Source organism: Heptranchias perlo, chromosome 17, assembly GCF_035084215.1.
Source record: "Heptranchias perlo isolate sHepPer1 chromosome 17, sHepPer1.hap1, whole genome shotgun sequence".
NCBI classification, from domain to species: Eukaryota; Metazoa; Chordata; class Chondrichthyes; order Hexanchiformes; family Hexanchidae; genus Heptranchias; species Heptranchias perlo.
Genome location: NC_090341.1, coordinates 19,108,740 through 19,129,698, shown reverse-complemented (window position 1 = coordinate 19,129,698; position 20,959 = coordinate 19,108,740). Strand labels below are relative to the sequence as shown.

The following is a 20,959-nucleotide window of genomic DNA, read 5'->3' as shown; positions in this document are numbered from 1 at the left end:
GGGGGCAATCATTGCATTGGGTGGGGGGGGAGGGGGACAGGGATGTAAAAACAGTTTTTGGATGGCAGGAATGGTGATGGGAGCTAGTGACAATATTTGTAGGTGTGCTGAATTTAGGAGTGCAGCCAACATGCCAGTTTGGTGACCGGATTCTGATTTTGTAAGGGTCAATCTGGAATCCTGGGTGGCTCAGTATATTCCAAACAAATGTCAGATTCAGTAAAATTAGTTTACAAATCCAACATCTTTACTGTGTTAAAAAGGATATATAAAGTCGAACCATTTTTAAAACAAATATTAACCATAGACAGTGTAATAAATATACAAACACTCAATGCAACTCCTGTGATCCAACATAGGTTTAAAGTGTTTTGCAACATGTAATTAACATACTCTCTCAGGTGAGCATTAGCTCAACACCTTTTTCATTGAGACTGGATCAAACACGACAATATTCTCTTATTTTGCTCCAGGCTACAAACATCAAAGCAAATGGCAGACTTGCTTTGATTTCTTTTATATTTTGAACGAGAGAGAATCCACCAGCATTAACAAGGCACTCTGCTCACGGGTTGTGGCTAAACACTTGAAAAGATCTGCAGCTTTTATATTTTGCGAGTGTGAACAACATCCTCATCCACCTTATTTTCCATCGGCAGGTATGAACCCATTTTGATAATAGCGACATTGGCGTAGTAATTAAAGACTGGGGAAGTCAAGATCTGATTACTTTTATTATGCATCTCTTGTACGGTAATAAATAAACCTTTGTGAACTTTTTTAACTACTCTTAACAGGTGCCGGCATGCAATAGTACAATGCTGAATAGTCTTTTTTCCCCCCAATTTCTCAGATGTTTGGAGCACAGATCCACTGTGTCAGGTACTCTCCAGTACCCTTCCCAAGTGGCAATGCACGCATGATCTTATAAGATACAAAGGTGTCAAGTAAGGTTCATCACCACCAGTAAGCATTCGGGAAATGTACTACTTCAACGACAACAACAACTTGCATTTATACAGCACTTTAACATAGAAAAACATCTCAAGCCACTTCACCGAGATGTGAGGAAAAACAGACACCAAGCCAAAGTAGGAGCATTTGACTGGGTTGACGAGGCTTGGTCAGAAAGGTGGATATTAAGGAGGATCATAATGTTGTTGACTGGTTTACTTATGTTTCTTACCGATAAATATTAAAATATAATTGTAGATTGCATTCAGGTTCACTAAGTACGGAACTAAACTGAATTACATTTGTCCATTGAAAAAGACTGATTTACAGACTGAAACAAATGTGTATTTCCAGTAACAAAAATCAATTAGAATTGGTTACACTGTGATGAATTGAATAGATTTCAGAGTTCTTACGAAAGGGCAAGTATACACATTCACAAACTATTTCCTTAAATAAATTGCAAAACGTTAGATATGATTTCGATTTCATTAGATGGATAAAAATAGCCAGATGTGGAACAATCTGAAGTCAACTCTCATGGTAAAGAATATCCATTTCCTTCCAAAGTACATGTAAAATAGTGTCCTGAATGAATCAGGGAGTTATTGGCCCTGATACATACGGGAAGTGGGGGGGGGGGGGGGTCATATCGGTCGGGAAACCCAGAAATGCGGGTAATCCGGAGGTCATGCTGAATTTAACAGCAAGATATCATTAAAATATCTCGTCTCCGTTTCCCGGTCGGCAGCCAGCCAGATTGAGAGGCCGGCTGCTGTGTGGGAAGGCCTGCGTCACCAGGCTGCAGCCGGAGAGCAGAGAATAGGGAGGAAGAGATCAGAAGGCTAGGGGGAGATTGGAGGCCTTGGGAAGATCCGGGGGGGGGGGGGGGGCAGATTGGATCCGGGGGGGGGGGGCATTCGTGGGGAGGGAAGCAGTTTTGCTTGGGGGGGGGGGGGGGGGTGGGGGGGGCGAAGCACTCCTGCTCCTCCTGGCCCACAAGCAGTGTTGAAAAGGCACTTACCTGCTGGATCTGGCCGCACTCACCTCCCTCCAGCTGCCGGGTTTCCAGAGCCTTGGGAAATCCGGCCCGCAGGGTCGTTAAATCTGGAAGCCTGCTAAAATTTGAGGCACACAACCTCATTAAAATATTTAAATTACAGATCTGCATTTGGAGAGCGGGTTAGTCGCCCGCCCCCCAACCGCCTCCGTTAAAACCAGAAGTGGGAGTGGGTTGGGGTCAGGTTTCCAATTTTTGAGATTTTAACCCCCCCACCTGTCCTGGGAGGTTAAAATTCTCCCCAATGAATCACAAGCTGTGGGGGAATAATATGTTTAGCTTACAGTTGTACAATGTACAGAGGGAAGTTTACGTACATGCAGGTCGTGTTGGTTAACCGAAGAGTACGTTTAAACTACAGCTGTGGTGTTAGTAAGATATAATTCCGCTTTGCAGTGAACTTGTTGTTAGTGTAAATGCAGCCTGAATCTGGTCTCAGAGTCCAACCTGACACAAAAACAAAATGGAGTTAAACTCCCTGTAGGAGGAGGTCTCGCTGTGCTTCACTCTGAGCCTGGAGCCAGTTCAGGCCTTCAGACCCAAATTACGCCCCACGTTTACCATCGTGCAAAGTGATTTTGGCTTGAACTGATGCTAAATTGGAATGCACTGTAAACTAACAACCAAGGGAACTCATACCTAATGTGCACACATTACTGATTTAAAAAAGGGAAGTGACAAGAAAGCTTAAGCAATTGAAGCAGTTAAGTTACTGAGCCCTTTTTAATGAGGTTGAAACCTTCTCCCCCACTTCCATATCAGAGAAAGTATAAACTAGGTTACAATAATTACATTTTATATAGTATGTTATGCTTTGACGACCCACCAGATGGTGAACTTTTAACCTCCTAGCTGCAAACTGCTTTAAATGCTGGTGTGATAAGCATTTGATATTAAGCCAGAAAACCAGCAGACTCTATGGTCACTCAACTCTCTTGCTTCAGTTTGCTGTTGGGTGAATTAAACAGTTCTCGGCCAGTGCACTGTGCAATATTGTGCGAAAGTCAGTCAAATAAAAACCGATGGAGTCCTCCTCACTTCACTTGAATTGTTGCCACTTTATCACAAAGCCACACAGCTGATGACCAGAGAAATGTCTGCAACCCAAAACATCTCAGCCTCACAGCAGTGGTGGGATGCAGGTGGCGATTAGCCCTGTAGATACGATAAATTGGAAAAGGGAATGGAAACAAAAGAAACAAATAAAATTACAGATGCTTAAAAGTGTACGCTTACTAGTAGTAGTCTTTTCCTCACCATGGCACTTTGATAAACTAAAATTATTTTTGGTTCCTTTACTAATGAATAGGAATTCTGGTGGAGAATAAACACTGGAAAACATAGAAAATATTATTTCTGCTGACTATAAAAGCAAATAAGCTTTTCAAACTGAATTGTATGCTGCTTTGAAAGATTTACATCTTCCTGTATGTTTGAATATTTTCTTTAGTGAATTAGTAAGCGAAATGCCTCATCAATTGTAACATTTCTCAGTGGTTCAATAAAATGGCCACAGTCTGCATTATTTTAACATTTCAGACAAAAACATATGCAAAGACTGCAAATCCGTGGAATTTCAAACCCTGTTATTAGTATCAATTTATGATTCAGCAAAGAAAGCAAAAATTTTAAATTTCAAAAATGTTGCTCAAGACTAAAAAGGTCCAAATCTGGTCAAAATGATTGTTAAGAATGGTGAAAAAAAATGGAAAACAAGAACCCTGCTAATAAAGCAATAAAACTACACTAAGACGTTTCAGATAAACTTGGATTTTGTTTTCCCCACCAGAATTCAGATTACTTAAGTTTGAAGTCTACAGAGTAGAGCTTTCCTATCCACTAAACCACCAAAAAATGCACATGGTACCCAGGTATCAGCAATAATTAATTGATGGCAACTGATGAAGTGGGGGCAGGCAGACAGAGCAACAGATCTGCTGATGCTTTGGATTAAGTGGAGGTGGGCCACAAGTGGTCCTTGGGCTATATTATGTGTACAGAATGATCGTCTACTGGACTAGCACGGAAGATGAACGCCAGTGTATATTGAAAATAAATTTTTAATGACAATACTTCTTTGATGAAGTAACGGTGAGGGTTGATGAGGGTAGTGCGGTTGATGTGTATATTTTATATAAAGGCATTTGATAAAGTACCATATAATAGACTTGTTAGCAAAATTAAAGCCCATGGGATTAAAGGGACAGTGGCAGGGTGGATACAAAATTGCCTAACGGGCAGAGAGTAGTGGTGAACGGTTGTTTTTCAGACCGGAGGGAAGTATACAGTGGTGTTCCCCAGGGGGCTATATTAGGACCACTGCTCTTTTTGATATATATTAATGACCCGTACTTGGGTATAGAGGGTATAATTTCAAAGTTTGCAGATGACACAAAACTTGGAAATGTAGTAAACAATGTGGAGAATAGTAACAGATTCCAGGAGGACTTAGACAGACTGGCAAAATAGGCAGACACATGACAGATGAAATTTAACATAGAAAAGTGTGAAGTGATACATTTTGGTAGAAAGAATGAGGAGAGGCAATATAAACTAAATGGTATAATTTTAAAGGGGGTGCAGGAACAGAGACCTGGGGGTGCACTTACACAAATCTTTGAAGGTGGCAGGACAAGTTGAGAAGGCTGTTAAAAAAGCACATGGGATCCTGGGCTTCATTAATAGAGGCATAAAGTACAAAAACAAGGAAGTTATGCTAAATCTTTATAAAACACTGGTTAGGCCTCAGCTGGAGTACGGTGTTCAACTCTGGGCACCACACTTTTGGAAGGATGTCAAAGCCTTAGAGAGGGTGCAGAAGAGGTTTACTAGAATGGTACCAGGGATGAGGGACTTCAGTTACGTGGAGAGACTGGAGAAGCTGGGGTGTTTCTCCTTAGAACAGAGAAGGTTAAGGGGAGATTTGATAGAGGTGTTCAAAATCATGAACGGTTTTGACAGAGTAAATAAGGAGAAACTGTTTCCAGTGGCAGAAGGGTCGATAACCAGAGGACACAGATTTAAGGTGATTGACGAAAGAGCCAGAGGGATATGAAGAAACATTTTTTTATGCAGCGAGTTGTAATGATCTGGAATGCACTGCCTCAAAGGGTGGTGGAAGTAGATTCAATAGCAACTTTCAAAAGCGCACTGGATAAATACTTGAAGGGAAAAAATTTACAGGTCTATGGGGAAAGAGCAGGGGAATGGGACTAATTGGATAGCTCTTTCAAAGAGCCGGCAAGGCATGATGGGCTGAATGGCCTCCTCCTGTCCTATACCTACTATGATACTATGAATTGCTCTGTATCAATAATAGCAAGGAGGATGATCTCATCCAGTAAGAATTATCTCCTGGGATTGTCTTTGAAGCAGGTAGCCTTATTACCTGTCACTGCTGACTACTGGCTACCAAATAACAAATATCTTTTAGGTACTGGGAGAAGGTGTGGGGGTGGGAATGCAGGTCTCCACATTATGCAGTGATGCAAGGAGATTATCTTGACCTTCACCAGCCTAATTAATTCAAATGATTTGAAGCTCCAGTGCTGCAAGGGTCTAGAAATAGGATTATTTACTTAAATGTTTTGTTTTAAAAAAACAAATTAGCAGGCACTTACTAAGAGTAATACCATTTTTATAATTCTTAATAATTAGTCTTACATTGAAGTTGCTCTTAAAAAAAAACTACATTTGCAAAACAACATCAGCTCTAAGACCGAGTTTTCAGAATGTGCTGTGTTTTCGAGCTATCAGGAGCTTTATCACAAAGCAGCACTCTGACTGATGGAAAAAATGGGAGCTTCGAGAAACATGGACCAAAATTAATATAGGAGTGTTGCACATTTAACTCTTGAAAAACCAAAGATATATTTTAATACTTTTGTTTCGCTTTATATAAAGAGGGGAAATGAAAAGTTCAAATTGCAGAGAATTACTTAAGCAGATATAGCATTATATCTATAAATGTATACCGTCAAAATGCAGTATTGAATAGAATTGTGAAACTGTGCATGCCAATAGTTATGAGTCAGCTGCAGTAACAAGAGACTATAATTTCCACTCAACGCTAGTACTTAAGCGACGTCCTGGAATCTTTGGATAGACAAACGTATAATTCAGTTGGTAAACAAAAATGCTAGCATTACCTCCAAATTTTGCTCAATTGTATTTTTGGGGTCTGTGCACAATTTGCTTTTTAATACAGAACATCTGAGCCACCTGCTTCTATTTTTCCAATGCTGACTCAACTATGAGTAAAAATTCATGCAAAAACAACCCAAAGACTGGTTCTGCAATCAGTTGCTAATGACCTAGGGCACTTTTGGATAACCAGGCAAAATACACCCCCAGTAAAGCAGTTAGGATGCAAGAATCTTTAAAACACTGGGGATGAAACTCTTACCATTGCAAATTTCAGTGAAAAAGTCAATAAAAAGAGAAAGCAGCACTTTACATTTGCATTACTTTTTTGCTAAAATTAGCTAAAGCTGGTATTTTACCACTTGGCAATTAAAATAATAGAAAGACAATCCATCTGGGAGGGATGATTTCCTATGTACACTTCATGTAACAAAATCATAAGCCCATTTATGAACAACAGCTTGCGATTTAGTTACCCACAATGCACAGAGGAAATATTCCCCCCTCCGTCAAATAATTGGATGGAATTTCTCAGGGCTATTTTTCTGGTTGCCTGAAATTGTATGATTAAATGTGCTACACTGAATTAGCGATGCCTTTACTTTCACTTCAAAGCAATTATGTATATTAATGTTTATGGAAAAAAGATTGAGGGGAGACATGATATAGGTCATCAAAATAATGAAAGGCATAGATGTGGATATCCCATTTATTAAGGATTAAGGACACAAGACATCCTAGTTAAGCTTGAGAAAGATTTATAATGAGTTTCAGCTACTGGTAGTTAACACATGCGCACACATACACAATAGTACAGTGCAGAAGAAAGATACGTGGATAAATCCAGTACAATTTCTAACAAATAAAATCCTTTTGTTCAATGACACATTGCAGATAGTTGAGGTACTCAAACTGAATGCAGGTTTTTCCTTTGAGACTAATTTGAGAGAGGAATTGGTGACAGAAGTAGTTCTTTGAATAACTTCTGAAAGCTCAGCTCAAATGCAATCACATTAGGTACTAGGAAAAGTTTGTGATGCAACAAACAATGCACGTGTTGCAGTACAAATGTGTGTAGCGCAGATTTCACATTTAATTTTTTTGTACTGTAGTCGGTAATTTGTAGCAGCAAACGCCTAACACAATATCTTTGCATCATTTACTATGTTGTTCTGTACTTCTCCATAGATCAAGGCACAATCCCGTCTAAAATTCTTTGTTCTTCTGACAATGCTCCTTTAACATTACAAAACTGTGCATGTGGAATTATATGTGTGGGTTTTGCAGCAGCTGACTAGTGCTCACTAGACTTTAAACAATGAACTTTCCATAATCACAAACTGGGTCAGAATGGCTAACACAGAAATGCCCAGAGTGTCTATGCTGCTAAAATAAAGCAGCCACAGAACTCTCGTAGCAAATGTTCAGCAACACCATCTGTTAAATTACTATGTGAAGGCAGCAGCTGTGGGCGATACAGATGCAGTTTCTGGAGATGTTCTTTTGTAATATTTGGACGGCAATACGGCTCCCTTTGGCCACCAGCATGTTCACAGGTGGCCAAATGCTTTAATCTTTTATTACTATGTCCTGCATCTAAAATTACCTCTCAAGTCTAGAAGTCAATGAAATTAGAAGTGCTTCTGATTATTAGCTCTAGGGGTTAAAACATGAAATTCAGAGGCCGAGAAAACAAGTCTAGACTTCTTTGAAATTTTTGGACTGCCCAGTAGAACTCCAGACATCAAGAAGACGCATAAAAGGCTTGTAAACACATTTACATTTGGTTGACTTTATAAAGCTATAATTTACTTCATAGTTAATATTCATTTATAGTGCTGCATTTAGGTTCTTTTCAAAAAAAAATATAGACCTAATTTTTTAAAATACTGTTTCTCAATTAGATTGTAATGTTCATGCTGTACAAGGATTAAATCATAATTATAATAATGAAAAAATAAAATTTGTTATTGATTTTTTGCTGAATATTTGGTAGTGTAAGAATCTGACATCTATTTACTAAAGTACACCTATAGTTAGTTTAAAAATATCACCAACATTCCCTATGTCTATTAGTAATTCACTTTTCTGCTAATTTTGCCTATTAATTGGCATATTTTCTGCCAATCAGCACAATGCACTTCCATAATGTGTCATAAACTGGCAGGGTACGAGGTGTTGCTTGCAGTTCCTTGTAGTCAGGCCATTGAGGAAGAGGCCAAATTCCTCCCTTGGATAGGAGTGGACACCGCTACTCTTGTGCAATTCCTTTTCAGTAGCCATTCACAGAGGCCTGGGAGAAGTTAGTCATTCTGATCCCATGGGTGAGGAATTGGGAAAGGGGAGACCACTGAAATACGAGCAGTAAAATAAAGGATGTATAGTCAGAGCGGGAGAGCATACTCTTCCTGATGACTCAGCAAATTAACCCAGTGAGTAGCTGAGCCACACAGTCCAGGAAGGTTCCAAGTTCTATCCCTGGTCTATTTTGATCTCAGCCAGAGTGATGTTTGTGTATAGGAGGACAAGAATTGGCTGAAGTGCCCAGATCAGAGAGGAGAAAAATCAGCAACCACCTGTTAAAAATTCACCATGTGCACACATCGGGCAAGGGTGGGGTTGGGCACAGCCATAATGTCCTCAGCATTCAAATAGCATACCAATACTCTCCATCAAGACTCACACCTACATAATGGCCACTTGCGTGAAGTACCACAAGGGCCAAAAACAAAAACTTGAAATAAAAGCAAAACGTGCTGGAAATACACAGCATCAGTAAAGAGAGAAGATCATTCTGATGAGGGATCCACATTGGCATATCTTTTTACCAAGGTCGTTAGGCCTGTAGTGTATTTCCACCATTTTATAGCTCTTTTTATAAATCCTATACACACATAATTAACATAGTATACAGGACAGGCTCTGCTGTTTTCATTATCCTCATTCCCAGGAACATCTGTACTTCTAGCTTTGGCCAGAACATCCCCATCTAATTGCTCCTTGGACCCATTTTACATTTCACACCCAACTTTCAGCTCTCTGCAATCCATCAGCCACCCAACTGCCCCATTTCGAGTCTAGGCCCTGGACTACTCATCATCTACCAGTATTTACAGGACTTAATTCAAATTGTTATTAATTAGAACATTTTCCTATTATACTACAATGGTACAATATGTAAAAATGATATTCACAGCAAAATCCCAATTGATTCATTTTACATGCTTTATCATTCCTGTAGCAACAAATGTAACCTAATACTTTTCTGATTTCAGATGATGCCCATCAACGCTAATACTCTCAAACTTCAAGATGTAAGCTTTCAAATGAAAATGCAAACGACACAGTTTTGTGTTACACAATAACTTACACCAGTCCCCTACATCGTTTGTACTGTACCTTGTTTTGCTCTTCAACTTGGTACTTCCCCACTACAAAATAATCTAAACTAACAGATGTCCATGCAATATCTTGTAAATAAAAATAGATTTTAAGCACGCAAACCTCCAAATGGTTTGTATCAGAGAAACGTAAACACCATGAGTTGAAAACTGTGGAATGCCAGCATAAATATTTCATTAATTCATGAATGAACCGCCTCACAGTTCAAGTCTGCAGCAATGACTGCTGGCTGTAACAGTGTACGCATCAAGGAATGACAGGCTCACAGTGTATTCCCTTACATACCTAATGCATTATTCAGTGTGCTATATTTGAGAGAAATGTGAGTGTACCCTACTACCATATCACAACCACCAGACACGGTGATTACAAAGCATTTCCTTTCTAATTTTAAACGACCGTGGTAGTCTCTCTGTCCAGCTGCTAAATGTGAAAGCACGAAGTAATTGCATTCCGAAACTGAATAGTAATTAAAGCTCACTAGATACCATAGTAATAGTAAATTAAGCTTATACCACGGATTTTTAAACTAAAATTGTATCTTTATTAGACTATCACCTGCCACTAATTATTTCTATTATACACAAGTCTAATCCAGAGGATGATGTCATCTATACTTAGACTTTTATAACGATAAAGCAAATGTTACCCGGATTACCCTTAAAGGTTTTATTAATAGATGACCTGATAGTCACAGGCATCACCAATTTCGTACTATTCTAAGAAATGAAGTCATCTGCACTGTATTATAGCATAAAGCACACTTGTCCAAACTAAGAAACAGGATCAGATTCATGTTGGATGTACTAAGAAAAAAGGCACTGACAAGCTTGAGCCACAAATACTGTACATATATTGACAGCATAATTGAGCTACTAAAGGAAAATATTTTAACTGTTTACATTAGATCATTTTCTAAATAGAATAATGGGTTACAACTATCATGTTCCAGGCTATTTTGACAATTTTTCCACAGAAAGTATTGGAAAAAGTGTTACTTTAAAAAATGTTCTGTATTAGTGCAAGTTAAAAAAGGGGTGAGGGATGATAAATAGTTAAGATGCTAATGAGCTAGCTTTGATGTTGCTCCTCATATACTGTAAATAATAAACAATTTGTTATTTAATATCAGTAACTCCTCACACCCATTATGTTGGATAGTCACTGGTCCCAGGCATTCAGATGGTTTGGCAGGCCTTCACTTTTTGGGCGTGTTCAGCAAGAGATACAACACAGGGACAGACACAGGCAGTGAGGCTTTTGAAACAGGAAGGCTGTGAAGGCAGTCAGTTTGTTAAAGAGAAAGCTGCATGGGCTTTCACATAAACCAAGAGGTTAGAAATTCTGGAGGTCAGTTAGAAGCCACCTTGTTTACATAAAGTGAAACAACCTACTGATGTGGGGAAGAATAATGGGTTACAACTATCATGTTCCAGGCTATTTTGACCATTTTTCCACAGAAAGTATTGGCATGTTCTTAATTTGTAATATTATGCAAAGATTAGTTGTACTATTGAATTAAGTGAGTTTGATCATAACTGCTGTTTTGTATGTTCAGCCTACTGTGAAATAAAGCAGCTTTATGAATCGTATCTGGCCATGTCTCACCAAGTGTGTTTGATCAGTCTTCGGAGAGACTGAAGTAGTACAAGTGTGGAAGACATGACTATCCAGTTCAGGTCACAAGAGGGTATTACTGTCACATCCCCAGGGTTTCGCAATCGTGTGAGTAGATATAAGGCAGTGTGAGTCAACTACCCCAAAAGCGAGACAGACAGATATATAAATATTCATTACAATATGCATTTCAAAAAGAAGATTCTGATTACACTAAAGCAAAAATAATTTAATGTCTGTGATAAATATTATATCTAAAATATATTTTAAAAAATTCTACATGAAATTTATTATAAATTCTTATGTCCACATTTATAATGGAATCTGCCCTTGTAAACTTGTCACGCTAAAATTGCACACGATTGGTGGGAAAGTGTAATCACAGCATGATAAATTTATATAGGCAGTTTCCATTACAAATGCAGATGAAGAAATTTATAAATGGAAATATAAATACAAGGACAGAATGTATGACTTTAAAATGGGGACTAAATAATGTCTACATGCCCTGATCCAATTATCCCCCACCCCCTAGCCCTGTTTCACCTAAAGACTATCTCCGGCCTTGACTCCCCAATTGCATTGCCACGGAACATTGGCTAGTTATTAGAAACATGCTACAAGACTAACAAAATTTAGGGCCCTTTATTAAATCTCATGCAGCATTTAAACGGCATATGCCAGTTTGATCTTGGTACTATCTTTACCGAATTCTGAATTTACAGCATCAACTCGCACCACTCTCTGATCAGGCAAAGCATGACTCTGTTTGCCGGTCACTGACTGCTGGTGAAAATTCCCATACTAGAAAAGAGACAACAGTCCTGCTCACTCTTCTCTAACATAAGAAAGTTAAAGATGTTCCGAGGCTCACCAGGGCTATCTTTAAACATTAAATGTAAAATGCTGACCTAATGTCAATTTGGCTTGTTATACTGTTCATCTTGTGTCCCTGCGACATGGAAATCATTTTGAGGCAAAACCTCAAGGCCCAACAAGTTTTATCTGTTGATTGAATGCACATAGTGGGATAGCATCAGGAAGAAGGAAGTGACTATTAGCATATGTTGTGTTCTAAGTTCATAACATAGAATTTCAAGTGCACCATTGCAAAATGTTTTGGATAACCAGGCTTAGAATAGAATATTGCACATCTCTCATGAAACAGGGCACAATAGAAATTGGTTTTGGTAAAATTCAATTTATAGCTTAAAAAGTAATTAAATGATCCCCTAATGGCTTCATGTGATACTGACCAATACAGACCAGAAGGTTAGAGGTTCAATTCCTGGTCTCTGAAGAGATAGCTGATCTCAGCAGCAAAAGGGGCACTACAATTACCTTCAGCTAAGAAGACATGAAAATATACTCCTAATGGCTATCCAGTGACTCCTGCTTTTGCAGAATGTGATTTTGAGCTGAGAACAAGATCAGGTTCAAATGTGATACTCTCCCATGTTGAATGGCCTGCTAATATTTAATATTAAATATTAAATTCTTCCCAACCATGAAGAAAGACCACTTGCATTAGTTACTGAAGAGCTGCTGATGCCATTGAACTGCACTCCAGTAAACAGCAGTGCTCTTGGAAAAAGGAGTAGAGAAAATTGGGGTGGGGGTTAGGAGAATCCTCTAATTCACTTACCATACAAGTGACACAATTGGCATTCCTGTTGTATTAAAATAACCACATGCTTAGAATGACCACTCACTCAACTTGTGTTGCTTAATCCATAAGGGAGGTGGGATGTAGCTCAGATCAATGGCATTTATTTAGTCTGCGCATCAACCAAATCTGTGAGCCGCAGGAAAGCAGTAAACCATTTTTTTTTGTGAGGAGTAAACAGTCAGTTTCAGGTCACATTTGGACATTTAAATACCAAATACAGCATATTCTTTCAATCAGGGACTTCAAAACTAGTTCATGGAGCAATTATTTTACCAAACTTTTGGGGCAAGAAAAACAAGTTTACTCTGGGAAGTCAGTGACTATGGGGGTAAATTTTAACTCCCAAGAACGGGTGGGAGGTTAAAAATAACAGTTTTTTGGCACGGGACTGCATTCCTGCTCCAATTCGCCCACTTCTGGGTTTAACCCAGGCAGGTTTGTCTGCGTGTGGACAGCAGACACCAGGAAGTCCTGCCCCCACTTAAAGTCAGCAGGCCGATACTTAAAAGGGCAATGAGATACTTAATATTTTGTGTATTGTAACATAAAAATGAATTTAACCGTACCTGTTCGGGTTTGCCATCGCTTCTGAATCACATCAGGTGAAAGCAGGTGGGAAGGGCCGGATCCATGAGGTGAGCATCTTTATTGCACTGCTTGTGGGCCCGGAGGAGCATGAGTACTTCGTCCAGGCCCAACAAGCTCACCTGGCTGACAGGAACCCCGCGATCGGCCAACATCTCCCTCCCCCATCTCCGTTGCTGGCTGGACCCCCTGATCTCTGTTGCCTCCGATGATGGCTAACCCCACCCCCCCCCCCCCCGCCCCCACAGATGTCGTCCACGTTCCCACACCCCCCTCAACCCCCGCCTCCGATTTTTTGCAAGCCTAATGATCTCTCTCCACCTCCCGTCCCCCATCTCTGATTTGCAGCTCCTTTCAATGCCGACAGGTAGCCAGCCTGTTAATCAGGCTGCCTGGCACGAGGGAAACCCGGAAGCTCAAATACTTACCTTCAATTGAGTTGTGATCGCAGATTGCGACGTACTCAATTTGATTCCGGGTTCCTCACACCGCGTGGGGTACCCGGCTCGGAGTAAAAATCATGCCCTATATGTCTGAATGCAAGACTAACAGAGAAAGTCTGTAAATTTTAATAGCTGAATAAGAATCTCAGTAACATAATTTTACATGTAAATGCTCTGGTAAAATTGGAAACTGGTTTTTACTGTACTTAAAAACTATTCAGATTTTAATTAATGCTGGTTGAACAAGACTTTTTTCAGTCAGAAAACACTACATTGGCTCACTCATAATAGAAATCTTGATACAGAGAAAATGTTGTCATAGTAACCAAGATGCCACGGTGAAACTGTTCTGGAATATTCAATCCAACAATGCACAACTTCCACCATGACAACTTTTTACAAAAAAGTTTGAATAGGTTACCAACTGAACAGCATAAAGCTAACAAACAATCTACAACTCATCATTTATATAGTCTCTAAATACCCTGGTTTCTAACTTATTAATATGCATTAAAATCATTGTCCCAAATATTATCAATAATATGCCAATATATATTTTAAATGACGTTTCAAAAATAAAATTCAATGCATTTTTATTTTTTTTAAAATATCACTTTAAATGTTGCACTGGGCTTGGGGCTTTTTATAATACATTTTGAAAGCTGAAACCAGCGAAACACAAAACAGATTTAAATTAAACTAATAGACTTCAGACTTTTGTCAGGAGCTCAAAGTTTACAAACTTCTATTTATCCGTTGGTAGGGAAATTACATCCATTATGTGAAGGGTCACTCTAATACTTTCCATGAATCACATGTTCAGCTGTTTGAATGTGTTGCAATTACCTTAAATATACAAATGGCACCTTAGTACAAAAAGAAAAAAAAGGCAAACTGCTAAACTTCTGGAAACTTACATCTGGTTATAATTTGGCTGTAATGAACAACTTGTTTCTAGACAACAGAAAACCTACAGGGGCCCATTTACGCTACAACTGCTCATTATTAATCAAGCACGTATTGTATGGTTTCATGTCTCCATTATTAAAATGAGACCCCTTTGAGAAACCAAGCATAGAACTTGCCAAATGATGTCCAAATGTGCATATTATGCAATATTTACTCAGTTATTCTGTATAAAAAAAGCACAAGATTGTTCTGTAACGTATGTTAAGCAGAAAATAAAATCTGTAGGTGAATCGCAATTGTTCCAATATTCAGAACAAACAAGGGAGTAATTCAACGAGCTTATTTGTTAACTACAAACAGTAACGAAGTCACACTATGTAATGGGAAGGGTTCTTTATGTAATAAAGCAGTGTCAATGTAAAACTGCGGGAGCTATTGGCTGCCGTATTTGACCCAGTAGCGTTGATGATGGATGCAAAGAGGAAACATATTGGGGCAGAAATCGCTCGCGAAATAACGGAAAGCTCAACAGTGCTCTCCGTTGTTAGTGGTGAAACGGAGGAGCAAGTTCCAGCATTCGCATATGCGCAGTGAAACGTTGAAATCCGGAACTTGCTCCTACTGATTCGCTGGCGACATGACAGCTTCGAATTAAAGGTATATCGCACGCTGCAATCAGAGAAATCATTGAAAAAGCGCCGACTTGCTTATCTGCCCAGCTGGAAAGTAACTAATTATGCCACAAAACAGGTACGTTTAAAAATACAGATCTAAACTAAGTTTTAACAGTCTTAAGTGACTGCCAAGCAACTAAAAATTAACTTTTAAAAATATGGAGTCTCATTACTTCTTACCATAATAGTTTTTGGTCATTTAAAAAAAATTAAATAAAAAAATGTAAAATGTGATTTTTACTTTTCCCTTCTGTCTCTTATTTATTTCAATTATTTCTTACCTTTTTTTTTCCTCGCTGTCTTTAACTGATTTACATTGATTTTAAACATTGTACCTTTCAATTCCTGGATTAACGTTGGAAGCCTGCACAGACAGTGAACGCAGCTAGTCAAAAATGCTGCGAACTGATTGATCGAGGGGAGTGTGTGATCCTCTCGCCTCTCCCTGGGTCCTAGCTTTGCTTGAACTAACGCTGGGCTCTTCTCCGCTTCCTATTTGAGGAAGTGTCCAATGAACAGACCGCGGTAAGTTAGTGGGTTAGTATAAATCTATGGAGCGGAGAGCGCGGTTGGTTCGCCACCAATTTTGGCCCCATTATTCCCAACAGTCATAGCCACTGATACATACAATCAATCACATGGTCATGTGCATGGTCAAAAATCTGGGAAGTGGAATTGACTTCAATGCATCTTGACAACAGAAGTTCATTTTGGGAACTTTAAGTGCAAGTGAGTTGCGCCTGTAGCTACTTTAAGCTCGAGTATCCATGATCTTTTTTGCTAGTTCAACAGTCCCTTCGCTCGAAACAATCCCCCCCACTCCCAACAAAACCGGCCACGCCCCTAGGTCGGAAAGGTGAGTTTCCGACGATTCTGCTCCTTCGGGGTTTATCCCCAGCGCTGTAAACTGACACTATTTTTTGTTGAGGTTGATGAAACAAACAAAAGTTGAAACTTTTTCTGGCAGTATGTTCTTTTCCCACTTCTGCAAAGTAAGCATACACATAAATAATGTGCGCACGTACAGGTATGGAAACATATAATGTATGGGTCTGTGTGTACATACAGGTATGGGTCTGTCTGTACATACAGGTATGGCAACACAATGTACACACAGACCAATACATTCAGGTGTGGCAACACATGATGGATAGCAGCTTTACTGAAATTTTAGCAGGTATTTAGCACCTCCATCGCAACATGGTTTGTACAACTATTACTGCGATATTGTGTTATTAAAGGAGCTGTTTCCCAAAAGTCTAACATTGGCCCCAGTGATGTATGCTACAGATCATGTTGTACCAATCTTCTGAAACTTGAAGTTGTAAACCAATCTCTAACATTTGTCTAAAAAACATAAGTTGTTCCACTAAGATTCAATTAAAACCAGATGCGGTTTGGACAGTAGAAAGTCAGCATAGCTTATTGGGCAGTTTCAACTTGGGACCAAAAAACTTTTAAAGATGATAATGTTACTTATTACATGAAGCCAAACAGTAAAATAGGAGACACTAAATATGCCCAACCTGTAGTCTGCACTCTACCACTGTATCATTAGGCTCTTTCTCACTGCTCCCATTTCTCTCCACCCATACTCAGTCTCTCCATTCAAAGTCTCTCAATTAATCTCCACCCCTTTCTCCATCCCCACTATGCATGTTCTCAAGTCTCACTCATTCCCTTTACCCCAGCTCTCCATCTGCAGTCTCATTCCTTTCCCTTATTCAATGCATTCTCTCTCGGTCACTGAAACACACTTGGGCAGTCGATACCTTTTAAAACCAGTCTCCCCCCCACAGCCCCCCCCCCCCCGCCCCACCACTCTCATAAGGGTGCTGTGTGCTGATCCACAGTGGGCTAGCATGCTCGTTAAAGTCAACTCGGTTTGTGAAGATGAACTTTGTCCTAACACTCACTAACATAGCATATTGTAACATCAAATGCTGTACCAGTGCACAACTGTACCAGTTAATAAAATGCTAATCCCAAACAAAACCTTGCCTGCTCAGGCTTTGTGCAATAATATGCAGTAGTACCACTAGATCCACCTGGTGTAATAGAGATCAAAGAACACAATTGTCAAGATGACCTGGTCTTCAACTTTTGTCTTTACGAAAGCCAACTGAAGTTTTCCAAACATAACGTAACAATAAAGAAATTCTTATCTTGGAATACATTTTAAAAAATGGGTTCTTTGGTTGAAGGTTGAAGAAATCAACAGTTTTTTTTAAGGTATATGTAATTCTTAAACAATGTAGAACTTTGGGAAAAATCAAAAACCATCCCAAAAAAAACACTTACAAGATTATTGCAAATTGAAACCGTTTGTTCTTAATTCTGAATTCTGTAATTTACCAAAATGAACCAGAAAACGAAGGAAGGAGTACATCAAAAACAAGATAGTCAAATCTATTACCTCAGCAGCCTGTGTCTCTTGGTGCAGAAGTGTCAGTCCCGTAAGATCTTCCAGGAAGGAATGAGAAGAGTTGAATACATTAGCAAGGAACTGAAAACCTTCTTTTTCGAAGTGATCAAGGACCTGCAAAAAGACAAAGATTACATTAGAATTTGCAGAATAAGTAGAGAATGCACAATACTGGAATATAAATATTAAAAACCTTTGTAGAGAGAGACCAGCAAAACCATAGCAACAGTCGAGAGCAGCCTGCCCTATCAGGTAGCCATCTTCTGAAACCTCATGCACAATGCCTCTCAAACACATACAGCCTTGTCAATACACATGTATTTGATGTCCAATATATGAATAGCCAATATATGAAGTTACTGCTTTGTTGTCTGGATGAAATCCTCAAAAAGTGACAGACATTTATTTTGGGATAGAATGCTTAGCATATTTCAAATTTGGTGCCCAAATATGTGGCAAATAGTGTAAAACAGAGACACGGATCCTACTTTCTAATTGTATTCTGTATCTAAATGTCTTTAGTGTCTGGAGCTCCCTCTCCTTCCCCCATGCACCCAATTCTTATGGTTATAAATCTGAATAGGGCTGAGAAATTGGAACACTCTCCACCCCCATGAGTGAGGACCAACTAGTAGTGGCGCTCTGATCATCCTAGTAAATAGCCTTGCACGCTCCTTAATATCTTTCATTATGCAGTGGATTCCAGGCACAAGTCTCTGGGTGTTGGTACCAAAGAGTCACACTGTGACTGTGTGCCTAATAATTCCATTTCATTCCTTCCATTTGAGACAAAATGGATGATTGGAAAGGCTGAACGCTCTACAGCGCAAACTCTATGACCCTAATCTCTCCATCCTCAGACCTTCTGACAATGGAGGGTCGATGTTCTCTTGATGTATGGGCTCAACATAAGTGCCAGTCTTATTGGTAGTACATTAGGCTACTAATGGCATCCACCTATAGGGCCAGATTGTAAATAACACATCAGGAAGGTGGGCTGTTTCACACAAAAATTTCAATTTTTTTTAAAGCAGGTTCCATTTTAATTAACAGAAGTGGATAAGATGCAGCCTGTTGGCACATTGGGGCAAGAGAAACAGTGGTCTTTTATTGCTTTAGATAACCAAATGCCTACTTCTTGTTGTGTGACTCTGATGTCCTCCACTTCAAAATGATGTAATGAGTGTTCAGGCTGAACTATAAACATGTGATTGGTTAAAATAATTCAATGGTGCAATCATTTAAATATGTAAATCTTTTTGATATAGTTCAATATTTGGATGAAAATCACTTGTCATTTTATTGTGAAAGAATATATAATTTAGTGAAGGTTGTACCTGATTGTACATTCTTTGATTATATTCAACAGTTCATCAACCAAGCTGCCAGTTCTGGTATTCTAACTTTAAACAAATCTCATGAAAATATCTGATTTGTTACACATTTGTATAATTCAGTTTCATCTCCTAGATTGCGCTTTTTTGGCACTATCACAAACAATGAACAGATTAAATTTTCAAATAGATTAATTGTAAAATGATGTAAGCAGAAGTTTTTGCTTTATTGAGAAACCAATGTGAAATGGCCCATAGTGTAGGACATTAGCCAGGTTGAAAAGAGAAAGTGAAGTAAATTAGGAAGTATGTGACCCCAAGCTAAGGTTTTAACACCTGAGGAATTTAGGAAGAGAGAGAGGCTGAACGATGTAAAGAGTTCCACAGTTTTAAGGTCCTGGAAAAGAATGAGTTATAGTCGGAGCCATGTGATGAGTGCTGATTTTAATATAATGAAGATGTAGGAAAAGAAGTTCCAAGAGTAATTACAGACCTAATTTCCAAAAACCACATTCAAGGACAATGCAAATCAACTTTCATGTTTTTTGAAATTTGCTTATATCCCTATTTTTGACAGAGACTTAAAAAAAGATTTTTAAACAATAAGTCATTAGCTGTAATAACGGGGTCAATTTTAACCCTATTCGCCCAGCAGAAACTGGGGCGGAGGGCAGTTAAAAACAAGAAGGCCACTTACTTGCTCGAACCCCGATCGTTTCACGCCATTTCCTATTTTAATCTGCTGGATTCATGCAGGTGAACGAGGTGCACGTCTAAAGCAGGTGGGGGCCTCACGAATTTATGCAAATCGGGGTCCCCTTATGTCAAAATACCCCTGGGACCTAGGGCCTGAGCAGGAAAGCTGCCATGGTTTTCCTGCAAGGCTGAAGTAGATCTGCAGACAGAAAAGACCCTCCAAGATAAGGGTAAAACTTTCCTTTGTGGGGCTAGGAGGAGTAGGAGTGCTCCTCCGGGCCCCACAAGGGAAGTCACAGCCTCCTTTGCTCCGAAACATTTCCTCCTAACTTACCTGCTTGCTGACGAGCCTTCCCTTGGTGCCAGCTAACCGCCTCTGGTCGCCCAAACTTCCTTTCCTGCCCACCAACCAGCTGCCACTTTCTGCCTGTTGTGGGCGGACAGCTGACTGGCAGCACATAGATGAGGCCTGGGAGGTAAAATACCCTGGGCCACAAACATCGGCCAGCGAATGTGTTTCGCCTGTCCCCCACCCGCCTGAAATTCACCCAACCACAACATGAAAACCAGCCTGAATTAAATGACGGAAATGTTATAAACTTCACCAGTGCAGTGCAGCAACCCCTCAGTCCTGCACTGGAGTGTCAGCTGAGGACATGTGCTCAAGTCTCTGGAATGGGGCTTGAACCCACAACCTTCTGACTCAGAGCTGAGAGTGCTACCACTGAGCCACAGCTGACATCCGAAGAGAGGAGAATGATCTCCCTCCATTGATGTGGAGATGCCGGTGATGGACTGGGGTTGACAATTGTAAACAATTTTACAACACCAAGTTATAGTCCAGCAATTTTATTTTAAATTCACAAGCTTTCGGAGGCTTCCTCCTTCCTCAGGTACTGAGGTAGAGCTGGTGTTCCAGAATTACTAATCGAGTACAGTCAAATTACACATCTCCTAACAGTAAACCCAGTAAAACAATGTACACAAAATGGTGATTGTGCAACAGAAAATGCTGCACCGACTGGTTATGGGGGGGGGGGGGGCGGGG

General features: G+C 39.6%; 1 protein-coding gene across 2 annotated transcripts in view; it reads right to left on the bottom strand.

Moving 5' to 3' along the window:
• Nucleotides 1-20,959, bottom strand: part of atg7 (ATG7 autophagy related 7 homolog (S. cerevisiae)) — a 137,554-nt gene that overhangs the window by 36,753 nt on the left and 79,842 nt on the right. For both annotated transcript variants that reach the window (XM_067998650.1, XM_067998651.1), the window contains exon 17: nucleotides 17,873-17,995. In XM_067998650.1, coding sequence (XP_067854751.1) covers nucleotides 17,873-17,995 — 123 coding nt within the window. The remainder of the gene's footprint in view (nucleotides 1-17,872; nucleotides 17,996-20,959) is intronic.